The following is an 18,744-nucleotide window of genomic DNA, read 5'->3' on the forward strand; positions in this document are numbered from 1 at the left end:
GGCCAATGTGTCCAATCAGAGTAAAGGTAGATATGAGAACTTCCAGACCTTGTGGAAAAAGGGAGCCCCAAGGCCAGGCTGGCTCACATCCTTCTAGACAGCACACCCAAGGCAACATCTGATGGGCAGCCCAGGCACAGGGCAGAAAAGTGAGCAGACTGTTACAACAAGGTAAATTTAAGCTGTTGGACATAGTGTCTGTGGGAGAAGACAGCTTCTGCTGCCTCCTCCACCTGGTGCCTCAGGCCTGTGGACATGTCTGAAACAGTCTGACTCCTTGCAAAGTCAGCCCAAGAAGTACACACCTGACATGCTTCCAGGGGGGAGCAGAGGCCTATCCGGCAACAGCTCATCATCAGAAGTGGCAATGGTTTTGATGGCATTGTGATAAAGTGGTGTGGAGCTGGGCATAGCATACTTGGACATCTGGGACATCATCAGTGAGAGGGGGTTCTGGGAGGGGGATGGATCTGGAGAGGAAGTAAAAGGCATGTTGGGATTCATGGCGCTAGAGGTGTTACTGGCTGGTGCAGAGGAGCTGTTCCGAGGCCCAGAGGAGAGAGAACCTGCAAGCAAGACAGAGACCAGCTTAGCATTACCTGCACACCACAGCTTGCTCCCATCAGACAGTGACCTTGTCCCCTGCTCCTGATGGCAGTGACTAGAGGAGGCAGCAAACTGCAGAGCTGGCACAACCCAGCACCATCCAGACTCTGAGGAGGCTCTTGCCAAGACCCCTACTCCCTGACTGCCCAGCACAGGCACATCTTTTGTTGCCTGTATCACACAGTCTGAGCTGGGGCTGAAGTAAAAGCTGCTCTGTTCACCCTCCACCTACCTGAAAAGGAATCCTGGGAAAAAACAAAAACCCACTTGCTCCATGAGACAGAAGGGCATGCACAGGAGCAAGTGTCTCCCCACTCCTGTGAGAGCAGGTGGGCTGCAGAGAAACTGTGTCCACACGCCCACCCGAACCAAGCACATGCTCTCACACAAGGTACCTGGCGTACCCTGATCCAGTCCTCCCATGGAAGTAGAGGAGTTCATGCTGAGAGTCTGCTTGCTCTGGTTGACTCCTGGGCTGGACATGGTAGCTTTGGGAGATGGCACCCAACCAGGAGAAGGAACAGCCATAGAAGGGGACTTCAGGCGGCTTGGTGAGCCAGTTGGAGACCGGACATTCAGCGAGGAGCTCATCACTTGGGGGGACTTGAGGGGTCCAGACTGGTTTGAAGGTGGCATGCTGACCATCTGCGAGGGAGTCTGTGGGGATTTGAGGTTGGCAGAGGGAGAGGTGACCAGTGGTGAGTGCACCTGGCTGAGGGTGGGAGATTTGAGGTGACCCATGCTAGGGGAGTTCATCTGGCTGATGTTGATGGTGAGGTCAGAGGGCCGGCGACCCAGTCCCCGAGAAGGTGCTGGGTGCATGTTGGCTTGCGTGGGAGCAGGATTGGAGGCTGGAGGCAGAGGGATGTGGCTGAGCCTGGTGGTGCCACTGATGCTCCCAACAGGCAGGGTGGTCTGCTCAGGGCTGAACATGTCTGAGCCACTGCCCATCTCCTGGGGCATGTTGGGATACGGCCCTTGCCCACTGGAGAAGCCTTGCTGTCCTTGGTTGGGGAACTGGGAGGGAATCACCATTTTCTGGGGTCCCCCCAGCATTGCACTGCCATTGCCATTCTGAGCCCTTGCCCTGGCCAGCTCCTCGGGGCTCATGCCTTGGTGGGCCATCATATCAGGGCCCCTCATCTTCTGCGACATCATCATCTGCTGTTGTGGGGTCATCTGGACATTAAGGTTCATGTTCATGTTCATGTTGACATTCATATTCATGTTGAGGTTGCCAGGGCCCATGGGCGCGTCCATGTCCCTAAGACCTGACTGACTCATAGGGGGGCTCAGCATTCCCCGAGTGCCTGCAAAGTCCATTCCCAGCGGGGCACTGCTCAGACTGTCGCCAGTTATCTGCCCAGCAAACATGGATGGGTCCATCTGCCTGTGAGCCTGTATCATCCTCTCCATTTCCATGCCCTGGCTCATGGAGGTGCCAGACATCCCCATGGGCCTCTGCATTGCCACCGGGCGTTTCTCCATCAGCTGATGCCGCAGGATCTCCTCCCTGGCACGGGGATTCATGAACCTTTCGGGGTCCCCTTGCCCTGATGGATAGGGCAAGGTGCCTTGTGGAAAGTTCCCAGGGCCTCCCATAGGAGGCATATCATCGCTCCATCCCATGCTGGGCCTGACTGGTCTCTGCATGGCGTTCATGGGGCCAAGAGCATCCAAGGACATGTTCTGCATGGGCCCTCCAAAGCCGGAGACTCTCTGCATTTGACTCCCAGGGAAACGTGGCCCTGGGAAGGGTGGCCCTCCACGCAGCTGCATAGGGTCTTGCACATCTATGGGTCCTCGCAGCTGGTTGCCCATCCCCGGTGGCCACTGCTCTCCAGGCTTGCTGTGGTAGGGTGGCGGGGGCCCACGCATCATCATGCTCCCCATTGACTGTGGGATCATGATCTCCTGCATAGGCCGCCCATGGATGCTGATCTGCTCCTCTTTCCGGCGCTTTTCCTCATAGTACTCTTCCTGCAGCTTCCTCCAGGCCGCTTGCTCTGGCGTCAGGCTGTCCTGGTTCAGCCGCTGCATCATCATGTTCATCTGCTGCCCCATGTCAGCACCTGGGTGGTGTGGCACCTCGTGTTCCAGGCTGGGCCCACCAAGGCTCTGGGTCTGGGAGATCATGGACTGCAGAGGCTCTTCGTACTTCTTCATGCTGGGAGGGGGCACGGGGGGCTGGGCAGGCGCAGCCTGTGGCTGAGGGGCAGTCGCACCCTCTCCTGTGTTCTGGCTGGACTTTATGAAGGACTCAGCCTCCCCGCTGCGCAGCAGCAGACGCTCAATGTCCCGCAGGGTCTGCAAAGAGCGCTCCCGGTGCTCCAGCTGCTCCTTTGAGAGCCCTTCAGAGTTCATGGGGTTCCTGGGGCCCAGGCCTGCCTGCCCGTTCCCCGGCATCCCCGGGCCTGGGCCTTCCCCAAGGAGGCTGGAGCTGGATGTGGTGGAGGAGTCCACTTGCCCAGGCTGCATGGTGTTGGCAGATGCAGTGGGCGTATTCGGGTGGTTGCTTCCAGGCTGGTTGCTGTTATTGTTCCCTAAAGAATTGGGAGTCAGATCTCTTCGGACATCTTCACTTGTCCCTTCCTGGGGGATGCTGCTGGGTGCAGGCAAAGGTGTTTGACCAATGGGCTGAGGTGGGGGCGGAGGCTGCGGTGGAGGAGGTTGCGGCTGACTTGCCTGAGGTGCCGGTGGCTGGGACTGTGGAGTGTTGGCAGCAGGAGGGTTAATCGGCAGTGGCTCAGCAACCCCCAGCACTTTAGGAGCTGGTGCCTTGCAGAGAAAAGAGAAATAAAGTTGAGCAGGAAAAGGTCTGGGCAGGGATCCCTGCCTGCACCCTGCAGGAGAGCTCTCTGCCTCCCATACACCTCCTGAAGCAGTTTGCTTTCATTCCCTGAAGGGAAGACACAGGCCCCCTGGTTTACATGCAATCAGGTACTCTGCCCATACAGCTGTGGGGCCACAGGCCCATGCCCCACACCAAAGTTTTTACATCTGGTGGCAGCAAGGATTCACTCCAAAGAGGCTCCATGCCAAAGCAGCTTCCCACACCACTGCAAAGGCTTCCTGACAACCCCTTTCTCCACATCTGAGCCAGGAGCTGGGGGAGAACAGCTGTGTTGGAAGGGAAGGGTCAACAGCACGTGCCAACAGGAGCCATTGGTTCATAGATGGTATACCTGGTCTAGCTTTGCCCGTGGGACATTCTGCTGATGGTAGGCCAGAATGGAGTCAGCTCGGCCCTGAAGGACAGCTTCTGCAGCTCTGGGGAGAGAGCACAAACTGCTTGAGAAAAGGCACTGTGCCCTATCCAGCGCATCCCAGGCCCTAGGTGCCACCTCCACTCTTCCATCCTGTAGGAAGAGGGTGATCTCCAGAGACTTCCAAGAAGGGGGGCATTCAGAATCCTCCCACGTCCTGCACGTATCCCAGTGAGATCCTCCAACTGATGCCCAGGGATTTCCTTCTTCCCATGTGCTGCAATGGGCAGTTGGTTCTGCCTTGTGCAGGCTGCCCCGTGGTGGCTGTCACAAACATGCTCTGGAATCTACCACAACAAACCTGTGGTATAGCAGAGCTCTAAAACTAAACAGCCTTCCTAAGGCTCATGGCCAGGACAGCACAGAGCAAAAGGGACAAACCAAGCAGAGCACACTAGGTGCGCTCCCCATGACACCCAGCCCCTTAGTCACTTCTGAATCAGACCACAGCAAAGCAGACCATGCAGGATGCTGACCAGATGTACCCTACAGTGTATGAATCAGTAGGCAGCGCTGGGCAATGCTGGGAGGGAGCGCACACTGAAGACAAAGTTTGCCCATCAGCAGTAGCTGCCAGCAGACTTCCTGGGGAGACCCAGCTCTGCAGCCAGCGAGACACTTGTCTGCCCTACAGCAGCAGAGGGACAGGGTTCACTGCTTACGTGTTAGCAAGGTGCGTTGTAAAGACGTAAACGAACTGTGAGGGCTGCTTTCCTGTCCCACTGCCTCCGCCTCCTGCAGCGTCTGAGCGCAGGCCGGGGGCAGCACCATGGGGCACGCTGGAAGTGCTTGTCTCAGTCAGGTTCGGCAGCGGGTTGGACCCTGGGCCAAGCTGTGGGGCCGTGGACATCGCAGGATCTGGTACATTACAGTCTGCAGGAGCACAGGGACAAGTTGCTGAGCCTAGTGCAGGGGAGACCCGCGGGCAGGGACAGGCAAGAGGGAGGACGCCGGGGCAGGGACCCGCGGGGCAGTATGGCCGGGAACGGCTCCGGGGTGGAGGAAGCACAGCTGGCTGTGCGGGGCAGCGGCAGGGGGCAGCACCCGCCTGGCCGTCCCCGCCGCGAAGGGGCCGCTGCTGTCTTCCTATCCCTGCCTCTGAGACAGACACTCCGGGAGCAGGCCATGCGAGGGTGCTGTCCACTGGAGCGACGGCTTGAGTTGTTACATACTACTCTTAATTAATAAGCATTGCAATTACCGGGAGCACGCAGTACCTCCCTCCTGCCGAGCCACACACACACCCCACAGCCCCCCACCGAAGCAGGCTCTCCTGCTCTCTTCCCAGCAGCTCCGTACAACAGACCTTCCAGTGGACCTAATCAACACCAGCACCAGTAGCACAGGAGGAGGAGACATCACCAGAAAGCTGGCGTGGGACACATGAACTGCCATGCCTGGCCCCCGGACAGTCCCACCTTGACCTGCTCTAATTAGGTGGATTTCAGAGCAGGAAGAGATGGTAAGGTGGCACTGTCCCTTCCCCAGAGGGCTGGGGACTGTGGATAGAAGCACAAGGGAAGATCCTGGAGAGCACAGCTACAGCACACCGCCAGGCACAAAGGCCACCTGGTACTCGGGTTTACATGCTTCCATGTTCTCCATCAGCTGCAGCCCCTGGGCCCCACAGGACCAGGCCTTGTCCTCTCAGATGTTCTCCCCATTACAACTTGAAACTGAATTCTAGATACTAAAAAGTCAAAGAGTTTTAATGCTTTTGGAAAACAAGATGAGAGATACAGTTTGTCATCCCAAACCAGCTAAGCCCTACCTGAACCCCTCTCAAGAGCCTGAGAGCCTCTTTAGATTCAGCTGCCTTAAAAGTACAACCACAGAGAACCAAGTAGATGGCCTGGAATGGACTCAGATGCTGCAATAAGGGCAGTGTATGTCCCATGGACAGGGCAGATGTGCTTCACCAGAGTTAAACCAGGCATTCTGCCAAGATGGCAGTTCTGCTGCTAGTGTGGCCAGAGCAACATACAGTAGGGACATTTACCCTCAACACCTTCTCCTGCAGCATCTTGGTAGCATCTCCACAAAACAGGTCCTATGCCTCACTGCATGGCTGCAAATATTCTCCCAGCACAACAAGCACCAACTGAAGGGGCCCACCACGCCACATGCCCAGCTGAGGCAGCACACAGAGGCAAAGCTGCAGGCGCCAATGCCATCTGCCCTGCTGTGCAACAGGAAGGATCTAGCTGGATCCAAGCTCCTGAGCTAGAAAGGAGATAGACACTCACTGTGTGCACTGCTGATGGGCTTGTCGTCCTCCTCGCTGTCTGGTCCAGAGCACCATTCGTCCCCACTGTATGGCTGCTTCCTTTCCAGCACGCACCGCCTCTTGCTGCGGGGAGCCACCTCACCTGCAAGGGGGAAGAGCCATCACAGGAACAGAAGAGACCTGGCAGAGGCTGGGAAGGCTGAAGCCCAGCCCAGCTTCGTGCTTCACACTAGCACTGCCAACCTGGCCCAGGATGCATTGCCCTACAGTGACATCTGCCTGGCCCTAATGAAGATCCTGAAGCATCTGCTCAGACTTGGCTCTTTGTCTTTGCAGTCAGACATGGTGAGACTCCTCTGTGAGAGCTATTGGTTCAGAATGGGATGTATTTCGTACTGTCTGAAAGGAGTTTGCTAACAGGGCATGCCCAACTGCTGTTCCAACCCAGAGAGTATTAGACATTAATGCTGAATTTAAGGGGTCTTTGATTTAGCCATTAAAACTTGAAAATGGAATGGGAGGACACATTCACATCCTCCATAGGAAGAAGAGGCAGACTCTGCCCTTTGCAGACATCAGTCAGACAGGGGTCTTTATGCCCTCTGTGAACTCAGAGTCTTCCTCTGCCTCTGTTTCTCAGATGGGGTTGATGCAGCTCAAAGAGGAAGTGGCTTGGGGAAAGGAATTAGGCACGGGATGGATAACTTTCAGACTTGTACTTTAACACACACTGCCTGGTCTCCCTTTTTCACACCCTCTCCTGGCTGCCAGTCATACATGCTCTATCAGGGCAGCCTGTTGGGGCTTTCTTACCAAGCCATTTTAATAATTTTCCTCCTGGAAGTCTGGGCTGCAAGACAGTGTTTGGATAATGACCAGTGGCATACAGTAACCCTGCAAAGCCATGGGGAGAAAGCTTGCCTGGGGGCAGGAGGTCTGTTCAGGTACATTCTACTTTCTTCCAAGGCATGGCACTGGCCTAAGTCAGAGGCAACACAGGTGACACAGTTTTGGCTGTGAAACCAAATGGTATGGGGCAGAGCCAGAAGAACAGCTCTGTGTTTGGGGACCAGGTGTGAGTCTGGGTTGGAAACAAGAGCACCACAAGGACTTCTCCTCTGACATAAACACCTGCAAGATGCCAAAGCATCCCATGCAGCCAGTGAGCACAGAATTCAGTGGAAGACAAGAGACTAGAAGGAAGGCTGGTGAAGAGAGGGAAGCCAGAGGGTTTGAAAGCACTGATTCAGCCCTTTTCCAGAAGCCACATGCTGCAGCACAGGAGTCATCTGATGAAATCACAGAACGGTTCAGCCACTGACCCTCAGAGCACCTCCTTGCTAGCCACAACCAGGCAGCTGCAAGAACACCACAAAGGTAGCTCTTTGCCAACAGCAAGGAGAAAGAAAATGACTCAACTCTGTCAAGTTGAAAGTTGCATGCAGGAGTCTTTGGTGCAGTTTCAGTGAGCCATGCTCTTGCTTAGCTGGCCACAGCAGCCCACAAAAACCAGTATCCCAGATTCTCAGTGTAACAAGCAGTTCAGGGAATGAAATGTAAAGATAATGCTCAGCCACCCTGGTCCCAAAATTGCAGATGCAACAAGCAGTGATGCAAAGATGCAGAGGCAACCAGGACAAGTCCAGACAGAAGACACAGAAGAGATATCCATGATGCTCACAGCTGCTCCCATTCCAGGCCCTGCCAGGACACTTGGAGCAACTGCAAGGAGGACGTGCTGAGGCAAAGTTTAGGGAAGTATTACCTTTAGATTCTGTGTCCTGCGAAGGGGTGCTGGTTTCTCGCTGCTCTCCAGAGTCCACCGAGATGCTTCGTTCCCGTTTCACCTTGCCTTTCAAAGAACTGAAGTTTGGGACAGTGTTCTGGCTGGTTTTCAGTCCAGAGTTGCCAGGAGAGATCTGACTGGCCTTGCTGCCATGGCTGCCCACACCTACGCCCTTAGAGCCCAGGCTGCAGGTGGGTGCTTGGCTCACGTTGTGGTGCTGGGCTGGGGCACCGCTGCTGCCTGCCTTGCCATGGCTGGGCAGTTTGTTGTCAGGGTGCATTGGATTGGCTAAAGCTTCCCGCAGCGCCAGTGGAGGGAGCTCCCGGCTGCTTCGATCAGAAACCTGCAAAAGAAGTGAGCAGGGTACCCTTCACGTAGGCACAGGTTCCAGGGCCACAGCCCCAGGACAGGGCACTGGGACTGCTGCAGGTTGCAGGGCCAGACAAGCCTGTGGCAAGGCCCAGAGCTGCTTGTGCCAGGAATTAGCCTTGGTCCCTTCAAACAAAGGACCCTGCTCTGCAGTTAGCTTCATGCAGACACATACAGCAAAATCCCCCTAGGCACGGCAGGCCTGCCACTGGCACGGGTACAAGAGCCTCTATTCTGAGGCCATGATGAGAATGGGGTGCTCCCAGCCAGCCTGACCCTTTGGTAAGTGAAAGGATCCTTAGAGCTATTTCGCACACTTTCCCCAGAGCTCTGACAGCTTTGAGACCCAGGACAGAAATCTAGTGCCCTGCTGGCTCCAGGGACCCTTCTGCTGCTCTGCAGAACACAGCAAACAACTGAACAGACAGAAAATGGTCTTGATGCAGGTCTATAGGAAGAAAGCTGGGATGGGATAGGGGAGGACTAAGAAGGTCCAGGCAGCTGAGAAAGTGGCAGCAATGGATTGCAAGGCAAGGGCAGAGCCAGGAAGTACAAGTACTAGTCAGCTAAGTGGTATCCCTTTCTCTCCCAGGGACCTGAGGGACCATGCTGGTTCCTGCTCCAAGGCCCTGGGTGAGGGAGAGCCCACTTCAGCAGCAGCTTCCAGCCTAGCAGGATGATGCAATGTGCCATGGGTTTGCCAGGATGGCAGGGTGAGGCACTCCTGCTCCAGCCCCAGCCCCATTTCCCAACTAGCCCCACAAGCTGAGATAGAGTGTTTTGGGCAAGAGTCAGTTAGGGCACAGCACACAAGCTCCTGGGCTGGAGGATGTGCATGCAGCTGAGCAATGCTGCAACAGCACTCCTTGCAGGATCTATTTGCCTTGGGAGACTCTCTTACGCTTGTGCTGGGATTCCTCCCCTCAGAGCTCTGCACAGGCAGCACAGATGACCAGGATGCAGCTCTGCAGTACCACAGCACAAAGTGCTCAGGCATTTTGCATGTTCTGGAAAGCTGCTACTGACCCTCAGTCCAACAGACCACCTTGGTAGCTGCATCCTGCATCCCTCTCGGCCTCTGAGTACTTCCTACTTGTAGGAAGTAGTCTTCTTCAACATGGCACAGGTAGTGTGGGACATCAGCCAGCTTCACCTCATGGGCTACTGAAGCAGGCAGAGGACATTCCTGACCTTCAGGCATAGCTTTTACACGTTGTCACTTCCTGGCCTGAACTGCATTCACAGCTAAATCCTCAGAGGTAGTCTCAGCACAAAAAGATTCACAGCCCCATGAGAACTAGTCCTGGCTGTCTTCATCTAAAGCACATAGCTCTTCCTGCATCAGAATCCCATGTTCCTCTGCTACAGCCTCCTTGCTACCCCAGCCAGTGGCCCCAAAGCTGCAGAGACCACCACTGCCTGTCCTCACTACTTCTCAGGGACCAGGGGAGAAGAAGAGTAAACCATGTGTGCATGGTGGTTGAGGTATTACTGTTTGCTCATGCCTGCTGTGAGCTTTGCATGACGCCCCCACAATGCACTCAGAAACCTTTACTGTGCATGCACAGGCAGAGAAAATTCCCAGCACGTGGAGGTTACTGGGTCTGTGGTCTGCTCCTCCCATCTGGACTACGCAGGCCAGATGCGGCGCACAGATTTCTTCTAACCCCCAGGGGCAGGAAGCACCGGCCCCAGACCAGACCCCGCGTCTCTGAAGAGCGCCGCAAAGCTCAGCAGTGCTGTGCACGCTGCCGCTGCCCTGCTGAAGGCGGGCCTGAAGACGTGCCACTGGCAAAACCCGAGCACTCGCTCTGCTAGGGCAAAACCCCATACCCAGAACAGCACACAAGCAAAGAGCAGAGCACACCGGCAGACCCGTGATCCCCGAAAGACGGTGATTGCTGCAACACTCAAGCTGCAGCTTGCCATCCAGCGCCAGTGAATTCCCTGCCTGCAGCTGCGACTTCTCGGCATCTGCCTCCCTGCAAGGCAAGGCTGAGCCGGTGGCTGGCTGGCACCGACCGCGAGCACCCTGCACCGACAGCGCTCTGCACAGCCCGCCCAGGCATTCCTGGTTAGTGGGATCGTCGATGCACAGCTTGCCCTATCACCGCTTTCTAAGTAGCGAGTCGTTAGTTGCTCCCTCCTCCTCCGCCTCCTCCCCACGCACCTCAGCGAGGGTTCTGCTCTCGCCTGGAGGAAGATGGTGAGCCACAGCGCTGATTAATTTTCACAGCACATAAGGGAGTTGCTAGCCCTTTAAGTGTCAGCCAGGCTCGCTCGCTGCCTCTTGTTCTCCAGGGACCTATTAATAGCAGCTGGAAAGATCACATCACTCTCTGGATATTTATACCCCTTATTCCACACCAGGAGAGATTTATGTCAGAGCTGCGGTCCCACTGCCTGCCCAATTGCTCTGTCAAACCACTTACAAGGGGAGGAGTGCAGAACAGGGAAGGAGACACGGTCAGGGCAAGCGAGGAGGAGGATAGGGTCCATATGGCACAAGCTGCAGTGCTAAGCACACCCACTGCCTGCAGCCGGTGGCTGGCCAGCCGCAGGGAGCCTTCAGCCCTGCAGGAAGAGCTGCTGCCAGGCAGCATTCCAGAAAGCAAGCCCTGCAGCAGCTCCCACTGTTGGTGGCCCACAGCCTCCGCTGGCTGCGCTGCAATCTTTGCAACACATTGCACCGTGGTCCCACGATTCACAAACCAGCTGACACCAGGGTGCAGCTAGACCAAGCCAGAGAGCGCCGCCACTGTCGGTGACCGGCTGGGAGGTGCAGGTCTGCCTGTGGCACATCTGCATGGCTGTTCTCAGGAGACCCCAACATGTTCTGCCTGTGGCACATCTGCATGGCTGTTCTCAGGAGACCCCAACATGTTCTGCCTGTGGCACATCTGCATGGCTGTTCTCAGGAGACCCCAACATGTTCTGCCTGTGGCACATCTGCATGGCTGTTCTCAGGAGACCCCAACATGTTCTGCCTGTGGCACATCTGCATGGCTGTTCTCAGGAGACCCCAACATGTTCTGCCTGTGGCACATCTGCATGGCTGTTCTCAGGAGACCCCAACATGTTCTGCCTGTGGCACATCTGCATGGCTGCTCTCAGGAGACCCCAACATGTTCTGCCTGTGGCACATCTGCATGGCTGCTCTCAGGAGACCCCAACATGTTCTGCCTGTGGCACATCTGCATGGCTGTTCTCAGGAGACCCCAACATGTTCTGCCTGTGGCACATCTGCATGGCTGCTCTCAGGAGACCCCAACATGTTCTGCCTGTGGCACATCTGCATGGCTGTTCTCAGGAGACCCCAACATGTTCTGCCTGTGGCACATCTGCATGGCTGCTCTCAGGAGACCCCAACATGTTCTGCCTGTGGCACATCTGCATGGCTGCTCTCAGGAGACCCCAACATGTTCTGCCTGTGGCACATCTGCATGGCTGTTCTCAGGAGACCCCAACATGTTCTGCCTGTGGCACATCTGCATGGCTGCTCTCAGGAGACCCCAACATGTTCTGCCTGTGGCACATCTGCATGGCTGTTCTCAGGAGACCCCAACATGTTCTGCCTGTGGCACATCTGCATGGCTGCTCTCAGGAGACCCCAACATGTTCTGCCTGTGGCACATCTGCATGGCTGCTCTCAGGAGACCCCAACATGTTCTGCCTGAGGCGTGAGTGCTCAGCAGCACTGCAGCACAGCCCTAGAATCCCACAGTACAGGCATGTGAATACCTTGGGAAAGGAAGAAGAAAATTGGGCCCCACTAAGACCACACATGCAGAGTCAAGAGAATAACTCTGGAGATATGCCCATCCCCCGCCTCTCTAGTCCTCAGGTCAAACTGGAGGGAACATGTCCATCGAGCCTGAAGGACCTGGCAGCCACCACAGCAAAACCTTCAGATGCTGCCTGCAGTGTGGATAGGATAGGATAGGATAGGATAGGATAGGATAGGATAGGATAGGATAGGATAGGATAGGATAGGATAGGATAGGATAGGATAGGATAGGATAGGATAGGATAGGATAGGATAGGATAGGATAGGATAGGATAGGATAGGATAGGATAGGACAGGACAGGACAGGACAGGACAGGACAGGACAGGATAGGATAGACCAGACCAGGTTGGAAGAGACCTTTGAGGTCATCGAGTCCAACCTATCATCCAACACTATCAACTAAACCATGGCATCAAGCACCCCATCCAGTCTCTTCCTAAACACCTCCAGTGATGGTGACTCCACCACCACCCTGGGCAGCACATTCCAACAGCCACTAACTCTTTCTATGAAGAACTTCTTCCTAACATCCAGCCTAAACCTCCCCTGGCATAGCTTGAGTCTGTGTCCTCTTGTTCTGGTGCTGGTTGCTACAGAGAAGAGACCAACCCCCACCTGGCTACAACCTCCCTGCAGGGAGTTGTAGAGAGCAAGAAGGTCTCCCCTGAGCCTCCTCTTCTCCAGGCTAAGCAACCCCAGCTCCCTCAGCCTCTCCTCACAGGGCTGTGCTCCAGACCCCTCCCCAGCTTTGTTGCCCTTCTCTGGACACCTTCCAGCATCTCAACATCTTTCCTAAACTGAGGAGCCCAGAACTGGACACAGGACTCAAGGTGTGGCCTAACCAGTGCTGAGCACAGGGCACAAGGACTTCCCTGCTCCTGCTGGCCACACTGTTCCTGATGCAGGCCAGGATGCCCTTGGCCTTCTTGGCCCCCTGGGCACACTGCAGGCTCATGTTCAGCTGCTGTCAACCAGCACCCCCAGGTCCCTCTCTGCCTGGCTGCTCTCAGCCACTCTGACCCCAGCCTGTAGCATGGGGTTGTTGTGGCCAATGTGTAGAACCTGGCACTCAGATGTGTTAAATCTCGTGCCCTTGGGACTCTGCCCATCTGTCCTGGCAAGGTCCCTCTGCAGAGCTCTCTTAGCCTCTAACAGACCAACACCTGCCCCTGCTGCCATCTGCAAATTCACTGCTGATGGACTCAATCCCCTCATCCAGATAATCAGTAAAGATATTGAACAGGTTGGGGCCCAGCACTGATCCCTGGGGCACACCACTGGTGCCTGGCTGCCAGCTGGCTGTGGCACCATTCACCACCACCCTCTGGGCTCAGCCTCCAGCCAGTTCCTAACCCAGCACAGAGTGCTGCTGTCCAAGCTAGGGGCTGACAGCTTGGCCAGGAGGTTGCTGTGGGGGACAGTGTCAAAGGCCTTGCTGAAGTCCAGGTAGACTCCATCCACAGGCCTCCCCACATCCACCAGGCAGTCACCTGATCATAGAAGGAGATCAGGTTGGTCAGGCAGGACCTGCCCCTCCTAAATCCCTGCTGGCTGGGCCTGAGCCCTTGGCCATCCTGTAAGTGCTGTGTGATTGCACTCAGGATGACCTGTTCCATGATCTTGCCTGGCACTGAGGTCAGGCTGACAGGCCTAGAATTCCCTGGCTCATCCAACCAGCCCTGCTTGTGTATGGGCACCACGTTGGCAGCTTCCAGTCCTCTGGGACCTCTCCAGTGAGTCAGGACTGGTGAAAAATGATGGAGAGCGGCTTGGAGCTCATCTGCCAGCTCTCAGCACCCTAGGATGGATCCCATCCGGTCTCATGGACTTGTGGGGATCCAAGCGGGTAAGGAGGTCTCTAACTGCTTTCCCCTGGATAACAGGGGAACTACACTGCTCCCTGCCTCCATCTGCCAGCTCAGGAGGCCACTTGTCCTGCCGACAACCTATCCTGCTATTGAAAATGGAGGCAAAGAAGGTGTTAAGTACCTCTGCCTTTTCCTCACCTTTTGTTACTATTTTCCCCTCTGTGCCCACCAAGGAGTGGAGGTTGTCCTTGTCCTCCTCTTGCCGTTCAGACATTTGTAGAAGGACTTTTTGTTGTCCTTCACAGCAGTGCCAGGCTAAGCTTTAAGTGGGCTTTTGCCTCTCTAATTTTTTTCCTGCATGACCTAGCAACATCCTTACACATAGCAGGGGTTACCTCACCTTTCTTCCAAAGATGGTACACCCTCTTTTTTCCCCTTAATTCCTTTAGAAGTTCATTGCCCATCCAGGCTGTCTGCCCCAGGGCTCATCTCTGGCACACTGTTCTGAGCCTTCAGGAGTTCTTTCTTGAAGCAGCTGCAGCCCTAGGTACCTGCTGAGTTAGTTCCTTGAGTCACCTGAATTCTGCCTACTGGAAGTCCAGAGTGGAGGTTTTGTTGCTGCCCTTCTTAGCTTGGCTGCATTTTGAACACTCAATTATCTCCTGGTCACTGGACCCCAGGCAGCCTCCAACCACCACATCCCCACCAGCGCTTTTCTGCTTGTAAAAAGGAGGTCCAGCAGAGCCTTACCCCTGGCAGGCTCACACGGCAGCTGGGATAAGAAGCTGTCCTCCATGCACTCTAAGAACCTCCTAGACTGCCTCCTCGCTGCTGTGTTAAGTTCCCAGCAGATATCAGGCAGGTTAAAATCACCCATAAGAATGAAGTCTGGTGATCTGGAGACAGCCTCTAGCTGCCTATAGAATAATTCATCAACTCCTTCATCCTGGTTGGGTGGTCTATAACAGACTCCAACCAGAATGTCTGCCTTGTTGGTCTTCCCTCTAACTTTCACCCACAGGCACTCAACCTGATCATCCTGAGCCTCAATGGCTACCAGATCCCTCCAGAATGTGGCATTCTAGATCATCTTTCTTTTTTGTTGTTGCTGTTTGGGAGCAGCCTATTGTTCCAGGGAGGTCATCCAATCCCTTGCCATAGCCAGTCACAGGACAAAAAGCCATACTGGGCTGACGACAGGCCCTGGCTCAACCTTGGGAAGCTTTCCTCTTCCAGTCTTTACTGAGACTGACCACACTCCCCTCATAATTCTGAATGAGAGGAACACCAGAACCAGATGCCTGTGGATGTTAGTCTGCTTTTTGGAGTTGCAACAGGTGGATCCTGTTGCTGATGCATAGTGGGGGTCCATCCTTGTCTCCCACCTGTCTGGTTGTTGCAGGCTAATAGGCATCTTGAGTGCTTATAGATCTTTGCACACACCCCCAGATTCAGACAGGATTCAGGGAGGCATGCTACACATCTGGAGCACAAAAGAGAAGTAATTAGGAAATAGATACATGGGAAGAGAAATGATCCAAGAGAACACAAAGCAAAGTGCACAGATACCTGGCAATTTAGCAGTACACCCACTTCAGCACAGTAGTTTTAAAGACAATAGCAAACTTAATTCCCAATGGCTAAAGCAAGGAGCCAAGACTCCTGGCTCTCAATTCCATGAGCAGCACCCCAAGCAAGATACACTGTTTCTGGGTGTCCCGAGTCCCCCTTCATTAAAGGGACAGACAACCCAGCCTACCTCACGCGAGGGGGCAGTTTGCAAGGCACAATAAATCCGATCAAACAGTACTGCACAGACGGTGTCTGTGCTTAGCACATCAGAAAAGCCACAGCTTTAGAGCCGGGACCTGAGCAGACAAGAAAACTCAAAGCAAGAAAAACTGCTTTCTCTCCTTCAGTATGGTCTGAACAGCAGCAGAGGGGGAGGAGGAAGCTCTGGGCGGGGAGAGACTGGGTTGACATTCCCAATCCCGGAACCACTAGCCGATAGCTGAAGAAACCTGAAACCCCACTGCATTCCCAGAGGGCTTGCTGGTGAGTCATGTCCCCGCCCGCTCCAAAGGACGCTAACAGATTCCTGAGACCGCTGCAAGAACTCGGAGCCCACGTCTGGCTCCCGACAGGACAGGAAAACCTCGTGGCTGCCAGCCTGCCTGCCCCACAGCTTCCACATCTTGGTGCTAGCTCACTGACATTGCTGCTGTCCCTATGGGGAGAAAGGGTGAACGGGGAAGCCGGGAAAGCAGAGTCATGATGATTCAAGGAAGGAGCTTCACTGCACCTCACTCCCATCAGATGCTGGGGAGAGCTCTTGAGAAACCCAGATGGCTACTAACTTGCACACACACAAGGAGGACCAGAACCCCAGGTCTCCTGAGCTGTGCTGACATGCTCCATGGCTTGCAGACACCCAACACACCAGACAAGTCATAACAGAATGATGCAACAAGGAGCAGAAAGTCACCCAGCTCCTCTTCACCAGCCAGTCAGGAAGTAGTAAGCCCAGACTGCCATTACAAACACCTAAGCACATCCCCTCTGCTGATAAGCACCCACCCACTATGAGCAGCAATCCTGGGACAAATCTGATCCAAAATGTCCCATGGGCACCACAACAAACTCAAGTGGAACACATTGGCTTTGGAAATCAGAGGTCCTAGGCAAGCTCAGGGCCTTCTTGAAGCAAGGCAGAGCACAGCAAAAGGAGAGACACCCCTCCTGAAATACCTCTCACCCCAAGTCTGGAAGAGATGATAGGCACACTGCTTAACACCACCCCTAGATTACCAGTTCTCTCAGGGTTAATAGCTGAGGGGGCTGGAACACCTCCAAGGAAACATCATACTGTTTAATTAAATGGCGAATATTTCACAGAGGCAAAGACTACAATGCCCTTTCCTGAAGAAGCCTGGGATAATTTCTGATTTGAGACATTACCTTTATCCATGCAAAAACAGTTGTTCCAAACCAATCCTTTTTGTAAGATCATTCAGTGGGTTTTGAGTGTGTTCCAGCAGGAAACAGCATTGATGTCATCCAGACAGCTCCAGCCAAGAGGCAATAATGGGTTCTAACAGCCAGGTGAGTCCTGCAACCCACCTGAGCTTGACAGGCACAGCTCCAAGCCAGCATGACATGTAGTGACCAACAACTGAAGGAGCGCTCCCCAGCCTCACACAGGAGCACTCTCCTGAGCAGAGCAGACTTACCCCAGGCTGCTGCTGCCAAAGGTATTCATATCTGTCCCTTGCTTTGGCCAGCCAAACTCAGATGTCAGGAGGCAGGGAGCTCTGCAGGGCAAGACTCTGCCGGCGAGAGTCATCTGCTTTGAATGCATCATGAAGTTGCCTTGCTCTTCTATCATCACACCCACAGCCCAGAGAAGCCCATTTTCTCATCTATTCAGTCCTTGGATCTTCCTCACACCCTTTTAAATGGCAGAAAATGTGGCATGCTTGAAAGCTGTACAGGAGGATTCTGAAAGACCTGCACTGAGAATCTGACTGTTGAATCCCAGCAGCTCTCAGTCACCTTGGCAGGCCCTGCCCATCTCTTGCCACTTGGAGCCGCCGCAGCAACAATGCATTTCGGCAGGGCTGCTTGACCACGAGTCTTCACCATCCTCAGTAGGACAAACTCTGAGACTCATGTTCCTTTCCACCTAAGCACAGGCATCCCCATGGAATGCAGGTGGAAAGAGAGGCTCAGAGGCAGCAAGGCAAATTAGGAATGACACTTGCCCTCTGCCCTGCACCCTGCCACCCACCTGCCGCAGCTTCAATCCATCAGCAACAGAAGAGCTTTTCTGAGCACTTCCTTGCCCCCATCTCAATAGTTTTCCCCACTCTGCTGCTGCTGGCTGCACTCGCAGGAGAGCCTCCTCCTCCTGCCCTGTGCTCAGGAAGTCTCCAGGTCTACGACCAAATTTGCAGATCCTTCCAGCTTCCAAGTCCAACTGGCACATTCCCTACAGAAACTGCATGTGCCAGACATTACTTGACCATCACACATGGCTCTACTGGGATGATAATGAGGAATTATTTCATACGCTGGATCGTGTGACCTGCTGGGGATGGGTCAGTGAGGAACCTGCAGGAAGCTTAAAGCACAGCCACCTGCACATTGCAGCTTGGCAGGCTGCAGTGCTGTAACAGCATCTAGTAGGTGTGGTCAGGGAGCAAAGCCAGAAGACTCTTCCACAGGCACTGCTGTTGCTCAGGGAGCTTAAATTCCCTCCAAGGCAGGAGCTCTTCCCACAGTATGCAATATTTGGTCAGAGTCACAGGCCGCTGCGAGAGCTGGACACACACACACAGGCTTTGGTAATTGCCTTGAAGATCACAGAATCATAGAATTGTTAGGGTTGATCATCCAGTTCCAGCCTCCCTGCCACAGGCAGGAACACCTCACACTGGGCTAGGTTGCTCAGAGCATGGCTATGCTGGGAGCACAAAGACAAGCTCACCTACACACAAGGGGAAGGTTTCCCTGGGAACACTCCCCTGGCAGCTAGCACTGTAGGTTGCAACACGAGGCCTCAGCACAGACCTCCCTGTGTGGTAGCCACATGGGATTAAAAGACCTCCTCGGGCTATTCCCACTGCGTTTGTCTACTAGGGTAACCAAGAGCGGGTTGAGCGATGCTGAAGGCCTACCAGGTGAGCTGCACCTCACACTGCCTTCTCCAGCTCCCTAGGCAGCAGGGCTGATAGCCAAGACCTTCAAAACACAAGAATCACAAGGGAGCCAAGTCTTGCCCAGCACCACACGTGTCAGGCAAATGCCTGATGCGGCTAGGCCTGTGAGGATGGTGGCTCAACGGTGTCTGGATGTCAGGATCCTTGGCAAGAACTGAAGACCACCATGAGATTCC

General features: G+C 54.7%; 1 protein-coding gene across 2 annotated transcripts in view; it reads right to left on the reverse strand.

The window, feature by feature from the left end:
* Positions 1-18,744, reverse strand: part of BCL9L (BCL9 like) — a 72,499-nt gene that overhangs the window by 3,682 nt on the left and 50,073 nt on the right. The window contains exons 3-8 of one of the 2 annotated variants that reach the window (XM_068167811.1): positions 7,865-8,228; positions 6,119-6,241; positions 4,535-4,745; positions 3,792-3,876; positions 1,011-3,384; positions 306-566 (exon numbers count right to left, since the gene is read on the reverse strand). In XM_068167811.1, coding sequence (XP_068023912.1) covers positions 306-566; positions 1,011-3,384; positions 3,792-3,876; positions 4,535-4,745; positions 6,119-6,241; positions 7,865-8,228 — 3,418 coding nt within the window. Of the gene's footprint in view, positions 1-305; positions 567-1,001; positions 3,385-3,791; positions 3,877-4,534; positions 4,746-6,118; positions 6,242-7,864; positions 8,229-18,744 lie in introns of both variants that reach the window. The other variant, XM_068167809.1, reaches the window with a different exon arrangement.

This window comes from Melanerpes formicivorus, unplaced genomic scaffold, assembly GCF_026170545.1.
Source record: "Melanerpes formicivorus ecotype bairdi unplaced genomic scaffold, bMelFor1.0.p_v2 SCAF_123, whole genome shotgun sequence".
Lineage (NCBI taxonomy): Eukaryota > Metazoa > Chordata > Aves > Piciformes > Picidae > Melanerpes > Melanerpes formicivorus.